The sequence below is a fragment of the Parambassis ranga genome, chromosome 9 (assembly GCF_900634625.1).
Source record: "Parambassis ranga chromosome 9, fParRan2.1, whole genome shotgun sequence".
Taxonomy (NCBI): domain Eukaryota; kingdom Metazoa; phylum Chordata; class Actinopteri; family Ambassidae; genus Parambassis; species Parambassis ranga.
The window spans coordinates 5939042-5952074 of record NC_041030.1 but is presented as its reverse complement, the minus strand read 5'-3'; the positions used below and the strand labels follow the sequence as shown (position 1 = coordinate 5952074).

Here is a 13033-nt window from a genome sequence, read left to right as displayed (position 1 = left end):
CATCAAATTGCTTTATAATGGACCAGAGGGAAGAGCCCTTGACATTAGCATTACAGCCAACAGCAAAGTATGTGTGTGTGTGTGTGTGTGTGTGTGTGTTCAAATTCAATTCACATCAACCAAAAAGTCTAATTTTTCTAAAGTTTAGTTTGCAGGCACGTATATATTTATGTTGGCTGAAAATGTTATGGTGTTAATTAAAATGTCTGCCCCAGGACAAGGCAGACCCCATCTGACAGCTCAGAAAGTAACAGCTGTCAGCTTCAGTTGACATTGTGTTTGGCTTTTAAAAATGCACAAAGTTTGAGGACCCTCAGCTTTGTCTCGCGCTTCCATGTGGTGACCCTCAGCAGCCTGACAGATCTCCAGCAGCCACCCACTGCTTCCTGTCCCAGCTAACAATAGACGGTTTGACTTTTCATTGCGCTTACCAAGCAAAATGCCCTGTCAGAGTCAATTATTATTAATGTACCGATGTACTTCATTCTGCTGATACATGCTGTATATGTGCTGGGACCGCTGCATGCAGCAGATAAATATAGAAATCTTTAGAATGAAACGGCTATTGTTTTAACATCCAGGGTAAAAAATAAACTGCCAAGCTATCAATGCAGCTATTATCTTTGCTATTAATCAATATATAAAGGCAACAACAACATAATAATAGGCCTATGCAATAATAATAATAATAATAATAATAATAATAATGATAATAATAATAATAATAATGTTTTTCAATGTATTTTTTGTATTTATATACACATTTATTATAATACGTATTTAGTTAATTATCAAATAAGGAAACGTTGTCTCTGGTTCAGCTCTTCCTGTCCAGGCATTTCTCTCGGAGGAGGCAGCAGGCATCATGTCACGTGTGTCTGCGTCCACCAATCAAAACGAAGCAGCCTAACTTTGGCGATAAGGGAAGCGCAGTAAAGAGCGAGCGGACTGAAGGAGTTTCACTCTGAGCTCTTCAATGGTCACCTTCACACTCGTAGCCCGCACTGGCCCTGCTGACTCCTAAAACAGCATCTCTCACTCACACAGTGTCCATCCGGATTGGTTATTATTATTATTATTTCGGTCTCCTCAGCGGCCCATGTAAAGGCTGCAGCATCACCTGCATACAGGTTTTAACTGTCAGACAATCATCACTAACTGGCCGCCGTCTAGTGATCAAATGCTGGGAGACAAAGCTCACGGTAAGTCCGTCCACTTTTCTGCAGCATTCACAGCTTTATGATGACCTTGATAGTTCTACATGAGACATTTTATCTTTTGTTCGATTAAAGAAACCAATTTCAAGCAAATTTATACAGAAATATAAAAACGTTATTCTGAATCTGCGTACAGAGCAGAAATGTCAGAGCTGAAGTTTAATCAGTATTAATAATTGTCACTTAAGATATAAAACTAATTGAATAGAAACCGTTTAATCGCTATGTAAAGTTAAAGGCTAGAAAACATTATGCGGCTAAATAGAAAACATAAAAACATGCCCAAATAATAATAATAATAATAAAATAATGCGCGCGGTCACATCCTCTAACGACCCACGAGACCCCTCGCGTGTGCGCTACTACAGATTACTGTAGGAGCGCGTGACGCGGCCTCCACATTTGCCGGTAAAGTCTTCACTGTTATTCGGCTCCGGTTAATTTTTTATTTTCATGAGTTGTGCTCTGTAAAATATTATTAGGACATTATTAAACAAGCGCAGAGTTAAATGTCCTACGTGTTCTAGGCCTAAAGGAAGTTTTTTCGACGGGACGCCACCACGAAGGTTTGCTAAAGCTTGCCCTTTGCTTCTTTTTCTTTTTTTTTTTTTACTGCTTATTTAAACCTTTTATATTCACTGATAACTCAATGTTGCAATTCACCCGTCACCTGTTAGCTAGGCGGGTGTAGCTGAAGGAGTAGAAGCTGCAAGAATTAAACAACAGTGTTACAGGTTAGACTGAGCGCAGGTTCAATTAGCATTATTGTAATGTTTTGGAGCACAGGGCTAATTTTAAGTAGCCTATAGTGACGTAATATTTCTAGATGTATCAGCCCAGCTTTATGAAACACATAAATCCAACGTCATCGTATTGTGCTGCACTGAGAACTATTTAAAAAGAGACTTTCATAATGCAGGCTGAGGCACAGAAATATCTCACACAGGAACATCTAATATCTGTGTGTGTTTTAAATAAACAACTCTTTTAGAGGTTTTTAATCCTGCGTTTTGTTTTTAAAAACAAAACAAAACATTTTAAATATGTACAAAATATCTTCATATCTTAAATATAGCCTAGCTACAATAAATATATGCATTACGTCAAATAGGATATGTATGTTTTTCTATTTAGTTCAAATGAACACATATTATTATATTAAAAATATGCTTAGAAATGTAAGCAATGTAATGTAATTGACAAATTATTCAAATCAGTTTTGAATAACAGGCTACATGGCAAATAAATGCATAAACACGCGTGTAGAAAGTGTATTAACTAATGGGTTTATTTTTGTCTCGCTTACTCTAACATTAAATTCTGAGATATTTGCGTTGGACAGTGCTCTGAGCGCGCGCCACTGATTGATGCATGTGTGTCCTTTGCGCGTGCCAGGTGTGACTTTGAAGGTTATGGAATACACGTATGACGAAGACCTGGAAGAGCTGTGTCCTGTGTGCGGAGACAAGGTGTCTGGATATCACTACGGTCTGCTCACCTGCGAGAGCTGCAAGGTAAACTTCACCCGCACACAGAGCGCAGAACTGTTATAGAACTGGTAAACGAATAATTACAATTTAGAACCACAAAAACAAAAAATGTTCTTAGATTATGCAGATAAAACATTGTAAGGTTTTCAAGCTTTTTATTTTTTACATTTTGCATGAATTACATTATTGTAATGTAGTTAAAATATTCTCTAATATTTTTTATTTAACAAAAATACAAACCAGTCATTGTTTGAGCGCGGCTTTTATTTTTTTTGTCAAAAATAAGCTTTTTGCATTTGCGGTCAACCCGATCATTCTCATCTGTCGTCTGTGCTCAGGGCTTCTTCAAGAGGACAGTGCAGAACAACAAGAGGTACACATGTGCGGAAAACCAGGAGTGTAAAATAGATAAGACCCAGAGGAAGAGGTGTCCTTTCTGCCGCTTCCAGAAATGCCTCAACGTCGGAATGCGGCTAGAAGGTACAGAGAACTGCACACAGTTTATTTGTATCGGTTGGTTTGTCATTTCTCCTAATGTTACAGATTATGCTATTATTTTGAAAATGGTAAATAAACATGATTTAAGCTTATTTTTACTATTGCTGGCCTACACATTTGAGTTATTTTGAATAATAAAAAACAGTAATTCCAGTAATGTAGCTGTTGAAATAAGTAAAAAAAAAATGATAGAGATAACAAGAAAAAAATCTACAATGACCCCTTTAAATATGTCTTGATTTGTGTGCTGGTGGCTGTTTCAAACACACATTGGATGGAATTAATTATATACAGCAATGCAAGAGAAAGCACCTGCTTCCGCAGTAGTAAAAAGACACAATCTTCACTCACTGATAAAGCCTGCAGACTCCCAGGGAAGGAGTGAGCAGCACAGACTTTTGGGATTCTTCTCAGCCCTAAAAAAAGGAAGCAACCAGCATGCGTGTAGGGCTATTTACTGAGGGGATATTTGTGGAAAGCTCTGTTTCTACCTCCTGTTAATGCTCATCAAAGGTGGAGAGGAGAGCTGGTGTTTCATCTGTAAATCTGTTTTTCACCTCTTGTCTGTTGTGTGACAGCGGTGCGTGCAGATCGCATGCGTGGGGGGAGGAATAAATTTGGCCCCATGTACAAGAGAGACAGGGCCTTGAAGCAGCAGAAGAAGGCTTTGATACGATCCAACGGCTTCAAGCTGGAGAATGTTGCCCCCCCGCCGGCCTCCCCTCTGCAGACTGACTACAGCTTCACTGGCACCCTGCACACCCTGCCAACCATCTCCAAAACCCTGCTACCATCCACCCCGAGCTCCATCACACCCACAGACTACGAGACCAACCTCTATGGACCCCCTTCCTTGGGCATGGCCATGCAGTCTCATGTGCCCCTCACTACCCAGTACCAGTACACAGCCTTTTCTGGCAGGGCAATCAAAGCAGAATGCCCTGACTACACCAGCTCCCCTGAGTCTCTGACAGGATACCCTTACCCAGACATGTACCCCTCAACCTCGCCACAGCCACCCAGCCTGCCTCCGCTGGTGCTGGAGCTGCTGCGCTGCGATCCAGATGAGCTGGTAGTGCAGAATAAGATTGTCACTCATCTGCAGCAGGAGCAGAGTGGCCGGGGCCGGCTGGAAAAGCCCAGTACGTTCAGCCTTATGTGTCGCATGGCAGACCAGACTCTATTCTCCATAGTGGAGTGGGCTCGGAGCTGCATCTTCTTCAAGGAGCTGAGGGTGAGTGTCAAACTGTTTATCCTGCTCTCATGCATGTACACAGTCCAGATAGTGATGTGTAAAGCTTGTGCCAGCTGCAGTCTGCCTCATGTTCTCTAACCTGGCTCTATACTCTTTACAGCACTTTACAATCTGACATTTACATTATTTTTTGTGTCATTACAACAAATTCACTGACAATACTGAGACCTTGCATGTGCCTGATTAAACCCAGGATTGGAGATTAATACAAAATAATCATTTGTAGCCATTCAGGCGGCACTCTGAGAGCAGAGAGATGGGGAAATACAGCAGCACAATTTAAACTTACAACTCAGGAATTCACAAATTAATTTTGAAAAAATAGATTGCTCTTAGATGAGACCATATAACACACTTATGATCTGACAATTTCTGAAGAATTGCTGGTTTATAAACTGTGTTTATCAAATGTTAACAGTGCTACAAATAACAACAGCATAGTTACATAACAGCTCATTTACTGTTTTTTTTTTGCTGTTGTGGGTTTTTGAGTATGGATGTGGTTCACCTCTCATTTATGATACCCTCAAATTTGACTCATTCACCCATGAGTCATAGTCCACACCAGCACAGCCCACTCAAGACAAACCACAACTGTAGATTTTGGTATGTTTGGTATTTAACGTCAGGTTTATTTTCAGATTTTTGAAACATTCATTCATTTTACAGTAATCTCTACTATAGATAATGATTATAGTGATTTAATGTGTATTACAAATTAGAGAGATGATTGTACTTATCTTTATCCATAGCAGCTCAAAAACTATAAAAAAATTATAAGTATAACTTTAATCATAACTAATGAGAAAAAGGTCTGAAGTCTAATGTGTGTGTGAGACCACTCACACACACACACACACACACATTTTTGTGTTATTGCTAATCTTATCTTTTTACCCTATGGCCATCTCAACTAGTTGTTTTTAATGCTGACATTTGTCTTTTCTCTAAAACCTAAATATAGTTGTTACAGTACACACTCACCTCACAGCACAATTATTGGCCATACATCAGTGTCCCAATCCATCTTCTTCAGTGCTGTCTTTGTGAGCTGTTCTACAGACACCGTTCACTTGATTTAGTGGCACAGTCAAATTGAAATCAATACAGCTGTTGTGTTTATCTGTGCTGCTGTTGAATACACCCACAGAGCCAAGTAAAAATAGAGGATAATAATTCACTTCTGACAAATTAGACTGGTATCACAGCATAAAGAATCCGACAGTCAGGAAACTATGGTAAAATTAATTCAACCATTATTTAAAGGGTTTTTTGGAACAAAAGCTTGATTCTTGCTTCTTTCCAGCAGTCAGATGTTGACATTTACTCACAGGACTCACACAGGACCACAGATGAACGATATGTTGAAAATAAGCTGCGAGAACTCCCAAACCAGCGCTCCAAAAAGAAAGTGATGTAATTATCTTCTTGGAGCGCTGAGAACCAGAACAAGTTTTTCTGTTCTCGTGGAGGCTTTAGCCAGGTCAGTGGGAGCTGAGCAGTAACATCACTGCAATATACCCACTCACACTCGTTATAGCCATATTTTAGCAAAGCCCCTGCAGATGAAATGTTGCATCTGTGTGTCACAGAAAACAGGATTGGTAAACCTCAAATAGCAGACATAAACATATCCTCAACTCCCAGAGGTGGATATCTGGGAAACATTAACAAAATGACAAAACTCACTGAATACACCATTACTGTAGGACTAGTTTAAAATGACCATTCACACACACATCACTAATACATACAATGGTCTATTATAAAATAAGAGTTGGATCTGGGAGTTCATAATGGTTGACTGAATAACTGAAACTTACAGCTAGCAATAATATGCTGTCTGCGCTTAGTGTCCAAAAAAATATGAAAATAAAGAGATGATTAAATTCTTGGTTTCTGAGAACATGCAGGAGGATTAATCTTTTTGTTGTTGTTACTTTTGTTTCTTTCTGTTTCAGAGACAAAGATCACATTGTGGTGATGATGAGATTTGTTGTATCTTTTAACACAACAAGGTATCTTCATAGTTCCTGCCTTGGAGGGAAGAAATGCTCCCCCAGGTTACTGATACAGGAGCACAGCAGATGTTTTATTATCAGGAAATTAACACAAAAGAATATATTATAATTACACATTAAAAAATCTTTGCAGTTTTTATTGACCTTAAGCCATGCTCCAAAATTCGATCACGATTTATGATGATTCATGAGACTTACTGAATGACTTTCTACTTTTAATTTAAAAAAATAAAATGTACCAATACAGCAACCATGATACCTTATTAGAGACATTTACATTTGGATAAATGTTAAGGCATCAATTAAATCCCCCAGGGGACTGTGTGGCAGCATTCCAACAGGTTTTATTTCCTCTCACCATAACATCTATGTAGCCCAATTTTGTCTCCTGTAGAGCCTCCTTTTATGCACATCTGCTGTATTTCTGTTGACAGTCAGACTATTTTTTACATATACTGGACTGCCAACATGGACAGTGAGAACAAAGCTGTGCATATTTTGACAAGAAAGCCTCCCGGCTGAAAGAGCCATTTCCCTGGGCTGGATAATTACATTCCATGCAGACGATAACAGGGGAATGTCAGCTCTCCACTGCAGCTCCACTCTGCTCTTGCCTACATTGTTAATAAATTGTTTGCAGAATGGAAGCCATTGATTGCTGCAGTTCCCCAGAGGTTGCCTTTGTCATGTCTCATGTTTGACCTTCATTCACCTGTTGAACATGGAAAATATTGCTGAGGTGCAAACAATTGCCATAAATGCTGAGATGTTTGGAGAAAAGTGAAGACAGGCAACATGAAAGTAACATATCTGAGACGAGTTCTGTTGAAACACATAACATTCTACATATGCACTACTTGAAATTGCATGTGATTTAAAATCATTAGTAAAACTAAGCTGTTAATTGGAGACACGTTTGGCATAGCACCATTTTTCTCTCCATTCTGAGACTGTTCTGAGAGTGTTGATTACGGTGCCCATAGCTCTTTATTAGGTATACAGAGCATGTGTTTGTGTACGTGGTATAATCTTTTCACTACACGGCGGACAGAGTATCTCTACACAGATATTTTTTTAATCTCTTGTCCTTGCTTTAAATGTCTGTTTTGGTTCACTACAGAAACTACTTGCCATGGTTTAAAACTCACATCATTCACTATCTTTACTCTAAATACAAAAATTAATTTTATTTGCAAGTGTGAGAAGTGTGTGGAGATCTCTAAATGTATAAAACCGGGAACATTCCAGTTGTTTCTTGTCTTGTTGCATAAAGGGTTGCTTTTTTCAGAGTTCAAAGGTGTGAATGTTTTTTTCTGCTTGGTAAGAAATGGTTTTAACAGCATTCTTCTGAGCAACTAACAGCTACCTGTGAAAGAGTGTGGATAGGGAATCAGCCATAAGTAGGGCACCAACCCCAAACATAAAGGGTTAAACTAGCTGCAATTGTGATTATACAAAACCGTATTTAAGGTTAATGTGAAAAAATGTATTTGTAACATTCAGTTACAAATACCCTCCTTCCAAAAATATATGACCGATATAACTGGCACATAACCTGATGTTTACCCCAGTTTCTCACTCTAACATGGGAAAGACAGAAACATTCCATGTCGGGGATAAAATACAGCTCTTCTCCCCACATTCAACATGTTTGAGGGGGTTTCTCAGCAATTTTTTGGCTGCAGCTGGGTGTCCAACTCCTCTTGGAGAGGAAGCACATGAGGTCGCTGAGACCTCTTGTACTTCCTTAACCCCTTCCTTTATGACTGTACACCCAGACCTCCAGCACTGTAGCAGTCCAAATGAGTGTGTGGCCAACAAGATTGGATGCTCTGCTCTGTGACTGATATATAGTTTCATTCAAAAGAACCGTAATTCTGTCAGCTTCATGCCAGATGAATGTATGTCTGGGCCTATTAGCAGCTGCGGCTGCAGAATTACTGACTGCTGTGTCCTTCACTTTACAGACAATATTATACCAAGAGGTGGCAAAATGGGGGGGGGGGTTCTCTATCTGAAAACACACACAAACCCATCCCCCAGAACAGAACACATGTGACTGGGAGTGGGGGTGTTACACAGAGGTGAACAGGTTGAATAGGTCTCAGGCAATGCTTGTAAATACGCAGCATGGACAAATGCTACCTTCATATTCTTGTTTTTATGATCGTATACTGTTTCCTTTTATCTGTCTTCTCCATATATCTCAGTGACATTTAATACTGGCATAGCATACACCAAAAGAACTATTTACAGTTGTCAGGGAGCATCAGGATTTTTGAACATAGAAGGACAGTGATCATCAGAATGTAGACTTACATTTTTGCCTTTCTTGAAGGTGGGAGATCAAATGAAGCTGCTCCATAACTGCTGGTCTGAACTTCTGGTCCTGGATCACATTTTCAGACAAGTGCAACATGGAAAGGAAGACAGTATCCTGCTGGTGACTGGCCAGGAGGTAACAACTCCCTCACACAACTTCCCCCCAGCACAATAAAACACAGTCTGCCTTCATTCACTTACTGTGCACTGCTCTTTGATTCATACTGTGGACAGTAGATTCTCAACTCTATTAATAGATGGTTTTGGAAACTTTTGTTTCTTTGCCAGCATGGGGCAGCAGTTACAATAATGACTTAAAGCTTTAAATCAGGTAATTCAGAACCATGAATAATTCAGGCTACAGCTATTAAGGTTTGGAAACAACTCTACTCAACTTCTGCAGACATTGTTACCACAGATCTCTGCAGCTGGAAGGAACTACACAAACAGGGTGTCTGTGCACACCAGTCAGGCTTTACTGGATGTTATCACTGACTAATAAATGACTAATAATTACATCATTGGCATATCTGTCTAGTGCAAGTTCTGGTGAGCAAATTAAAGAATTTAGCATTACATTACTTACATGGTTGGACTAAAATGTGGATGTAGAACGGCGGAGTATTACATCCTCATTTTTAATTTGTAAAAATTTCACCCAGCAATCAGATGGCATCATAACAACCATTTAAATAACCCTTCGCATTTTAGTGTCTGAGTCCAATCTTGAAAATATTGCACCTTTATGTCTTTGAAAATTGGATTAGTGTTTATATTTTCTCGATCATACTATTAATTTTACACAGCAGTAATTGACTCACATTAAAAAAAAAAGATAATTTGAATATCTAGATTTAATTTCCACTGTTTCCAAGATGTTTCAAATTATTACCATTGTGATTGTGTGTGTTGTGCAAATAAACTAAATAGATGTAAAATTCATCATTGATCTGTGATTGCAGGTGGAGCTGTCTTCTGTCCTGTCCCAAGCTGAGGCGACTCTGTCCAGCCTGGTCCAAAGAAGTCAGGAGCTGGCAGTGAGGCTACGGGCGCTGCAGGTTGACCGCAGGGAGATTGCCTGTCTGAAATTCCTGATCCTGTTCAACCCCAGTGAGTCATCCTCGTGTCATCTAACCTACATCAGTGATGTTTTCCATAACCTGATGTTTAACTAAACAGCCTAAAAAAATGACGGCACAAATACTTCATATTCAAAGACTTTTCTAGCAGAATTTAGAGCAAACAGTGTAGTGTACAGAGTAAAGGTGGGTGATCCTTGATTCACCTGTCATCTGTGTTCTGAATGCTCTGAACATACGTGTGTACATTTCGTATTTCCAGAAAATGAAAATATACAAAAATCAATTATATCAATTATATGATACCAATTCCCTTCCTTCAGACTTTGGATAACAACAGTGACATTTCAATGAAAAAAATGTCACAATTGCAGATAATCTGCAGCTCCTATTTATCTGGAAGGTTACAAGTGTTTTCCAAACTGGCCCTTTTTCCTGCAATAAATTCACTTAATTAAATTTCTGGGGTTGACAAAAGCCAATATGAACAAAGACATCCTCCTCCATTGTCCACTAATGGCATTTAAAAGAAGCGTAATGGATGGGTCTATCATTTGATAGCAGGAACGACATTTATGTTGCGACTTGTGCAGATGGAGAGAGCATAGATGCGGCTTGCCCAGATTCCCAGAAGTGTTTGCTGTTTAGCGCTGGCAAGGCAGGGAACAAAGAGCTTTTGAACAGGGAGAGCACTTGTCATAGGTAGAAAATATTTGCTGTCTTTGCCAGCGGCTTCTTTGCTCTACCTCATCTTCAGAGTCAGGTTTGTCAGGGGTAATTTAATTGCCCTTAAGCAGTTTGAAAAGATGATTCAGAACATTGATTCAAAACATTTAATTACTGTGTGAATGGCTTCTCCAAGACGGGCTCAGCTGATGCTGAATGCCTGTCCACCGGAGGGCTGAGCTATTGTCTCTCATGCAGGAACACACACACAGGCACACACAGGCACACACAACATATTATAATTAAATCCCAGTAGCATTTTCACATTCAATGTGATTAATTTATTAATTTATATTTTTTTATGATTTAAATCTTTTAATATTTGTTTAATATTTAAATAAAAACAGAATGTCTCTAAATTAAAATGATCTACTGTTGGTGTTGGATCACTCCATACAAATCAGAACCTAAAACCTAAATTAAATGAATTTAAAAAGATGTACATGGTTTCACCTTATGGTTTGAATGTCAAATGTCTTAAATATCCACACTGCATATCTATAAAACTTTTGTATCTTTGGTGTTTGTCCTCATAAAAATACGTGCTTGGACTGAATGTCCACACAACTGTCCTCACACTACACTGCACAGCAAGCAATGCCAGATAAGGCTGAAATCAGATGCAGCTCAAAAACTGCCTCAGACAGTGTATCCCCACCTTCACTCCCATTACTTGTGCATGGTGTTTGGTGGTCTCTTCCCAGGCTTAACCCTCACTCCATCATGACCCGTGTTGTTCTTCTGTGTCTGTGCAGATGTGAAGCTCCTGGAGAACCAGGCATTCGTGGAGGGAGTCCAGGAGCAGGTGAACGGTGCTCTGCTGGAGTACACCCTGTCCACCTACCCTCAGTTCCAGGACAAGTTCAGCCAGCTGGTGGTGCGGCTGCCAGAGCTGCGCTCCCTCAGCACACAGGCCGAGGACTACCTGTGCTACATGCACCTGAGCGGAGAGGTGCCCTGCAACAACCTGCTGATCGAGATGCTGCACGCTAAGAGGGCCTGTGTGTGAGGGCCATGTATTATCTCTAGGTGAGAATGCTGAAGTGTGATGAGTGAGAGAGGGGTCATCTTTGTGAGGGCTTTTGTTTGAGTTGGAGAAAACATTCTTTAGAGTTTGGAATTATCTGTAGTTTTGAGACTTTGAATGTTTTTGTATCCTGCAGAGCTACATTAATGTGACCTTTATAAACTGGATTTTCTACCCTGTTTTCAAACATCTGAAATTAGATCAGCCCGAAGAGCACAATGTTTTTGACCAAATATAACATGCATACAAGACAAGAATTTTTACATTCCACAGAGCTGCCTAGCAAACATGTAAACTCAGAGGAACACCACTGCTACACTGGCTGTAAACCGGGCACAATGTTCTCTACAATTTCCTGCCAACTTCTGGTAACTCTGCAGCACTGATCCAAGATCATCAATGTTATTATTGTTGTTTTACAAACACAGGAAACAGAATAACAGCTTAATTTGCACAACTCGTTTTTCTTGTCTCTAACCATCAAGAAACCAACAAACAACAGCTTAGTCAAGTTGTTTGAATCTATTTAGATGTTAATATTTTGATATATCAAAAACAGGCTTGTTTAAAAAAAACTGATTTCTACCTTAGTTGTTTATAAGTTGAAATAGAGGGACACAGACAAAGAAAACAGGACATGAAAAGTCAACAAAAGGGAAAAAAACACTGTTAACGAGAAGCCAGAGCAGAGAGGAGCAGACACATCAATGTGCCAATGGGAGAGATGAATAACAAAGAAGTAAACACGTGAAGGAAGCATCTATACTGTTCGTCCTTCAAAATTCTCAGAGCGTGTGGCGGCATGCGGAGGGAGAAGGTGCATCTGGCCATATTAATGAGAATAAATAGTTTTAGAAAATAATGGAGATTCAAAACTGAAGGCATTGTACGCACTCTGTGAATAAAAAACGCTAAAGCTGCACTGTTCTGGGTTCAGGTCTGTACTGAAGACATATAACATTTTGATTCTAAAAAGAAACAGCTGTAGGTTTAAAACATCAACCAAGCAGGAGGAAATTGTTGGGGACTAGTTTCAGCAGTGGATAAATTCACATACAGTGCTCTATGAGTGCCAGTTAATAATTATGATTTGTTTTGTCTCCATTGATGAGGTGTTATTTACCAAAAAACTAAATGTTTTTTTGTGTGTGTGTGTTTTGCCCTTTACCAATTGAAAATGTGCAATGTCCCATCTTTGTTTTACAGAAAATTGCCAGCCTGTACAGGTCTCACACACACTGACTTATTTGTGGGTATTTCTCATAGTTTTCTACATGCGTAGCTAGGCAGCTACCAAACTATGATGATCCTGGCAGAGCAGCAACAGATGAGCACAAGAGCAGACGTTTGAATCACCATAAGTTTGTATTTAACCAAAAATGTGTTGTCAGGGTGTGT

At 39.5% G+C, this 13033-nt stretch overlaps 1 protein-coding gene across 1 annotated transcript; it reads left to right on the top strand.

Annotated features, from left to right (window-relative positions):
* Window positions 1-1180: 1180 nt before the first annotated feature.
* Window positions 1181-11617, top strand: LOC114441246 (steroidogenic factor 1-like). The gene is made up of 7 exons (XM_028414053.1): window positions 1181-1202; window positions 2613-2731; window positions 3046-3187; window positions 3784-4439; window positions 8820-8939; window positions 9766-9913; window positions 11364-11617. Exons 1-7 carry the CDS (start codon window positions 1181-1183, stop codon window positions 11615-11617), a joined length of 1461 nt encoding a protein of 486 aa, XP_028269854.1.
* Window positions 11618-13033: the final 1416 nt, after the last annotated feature.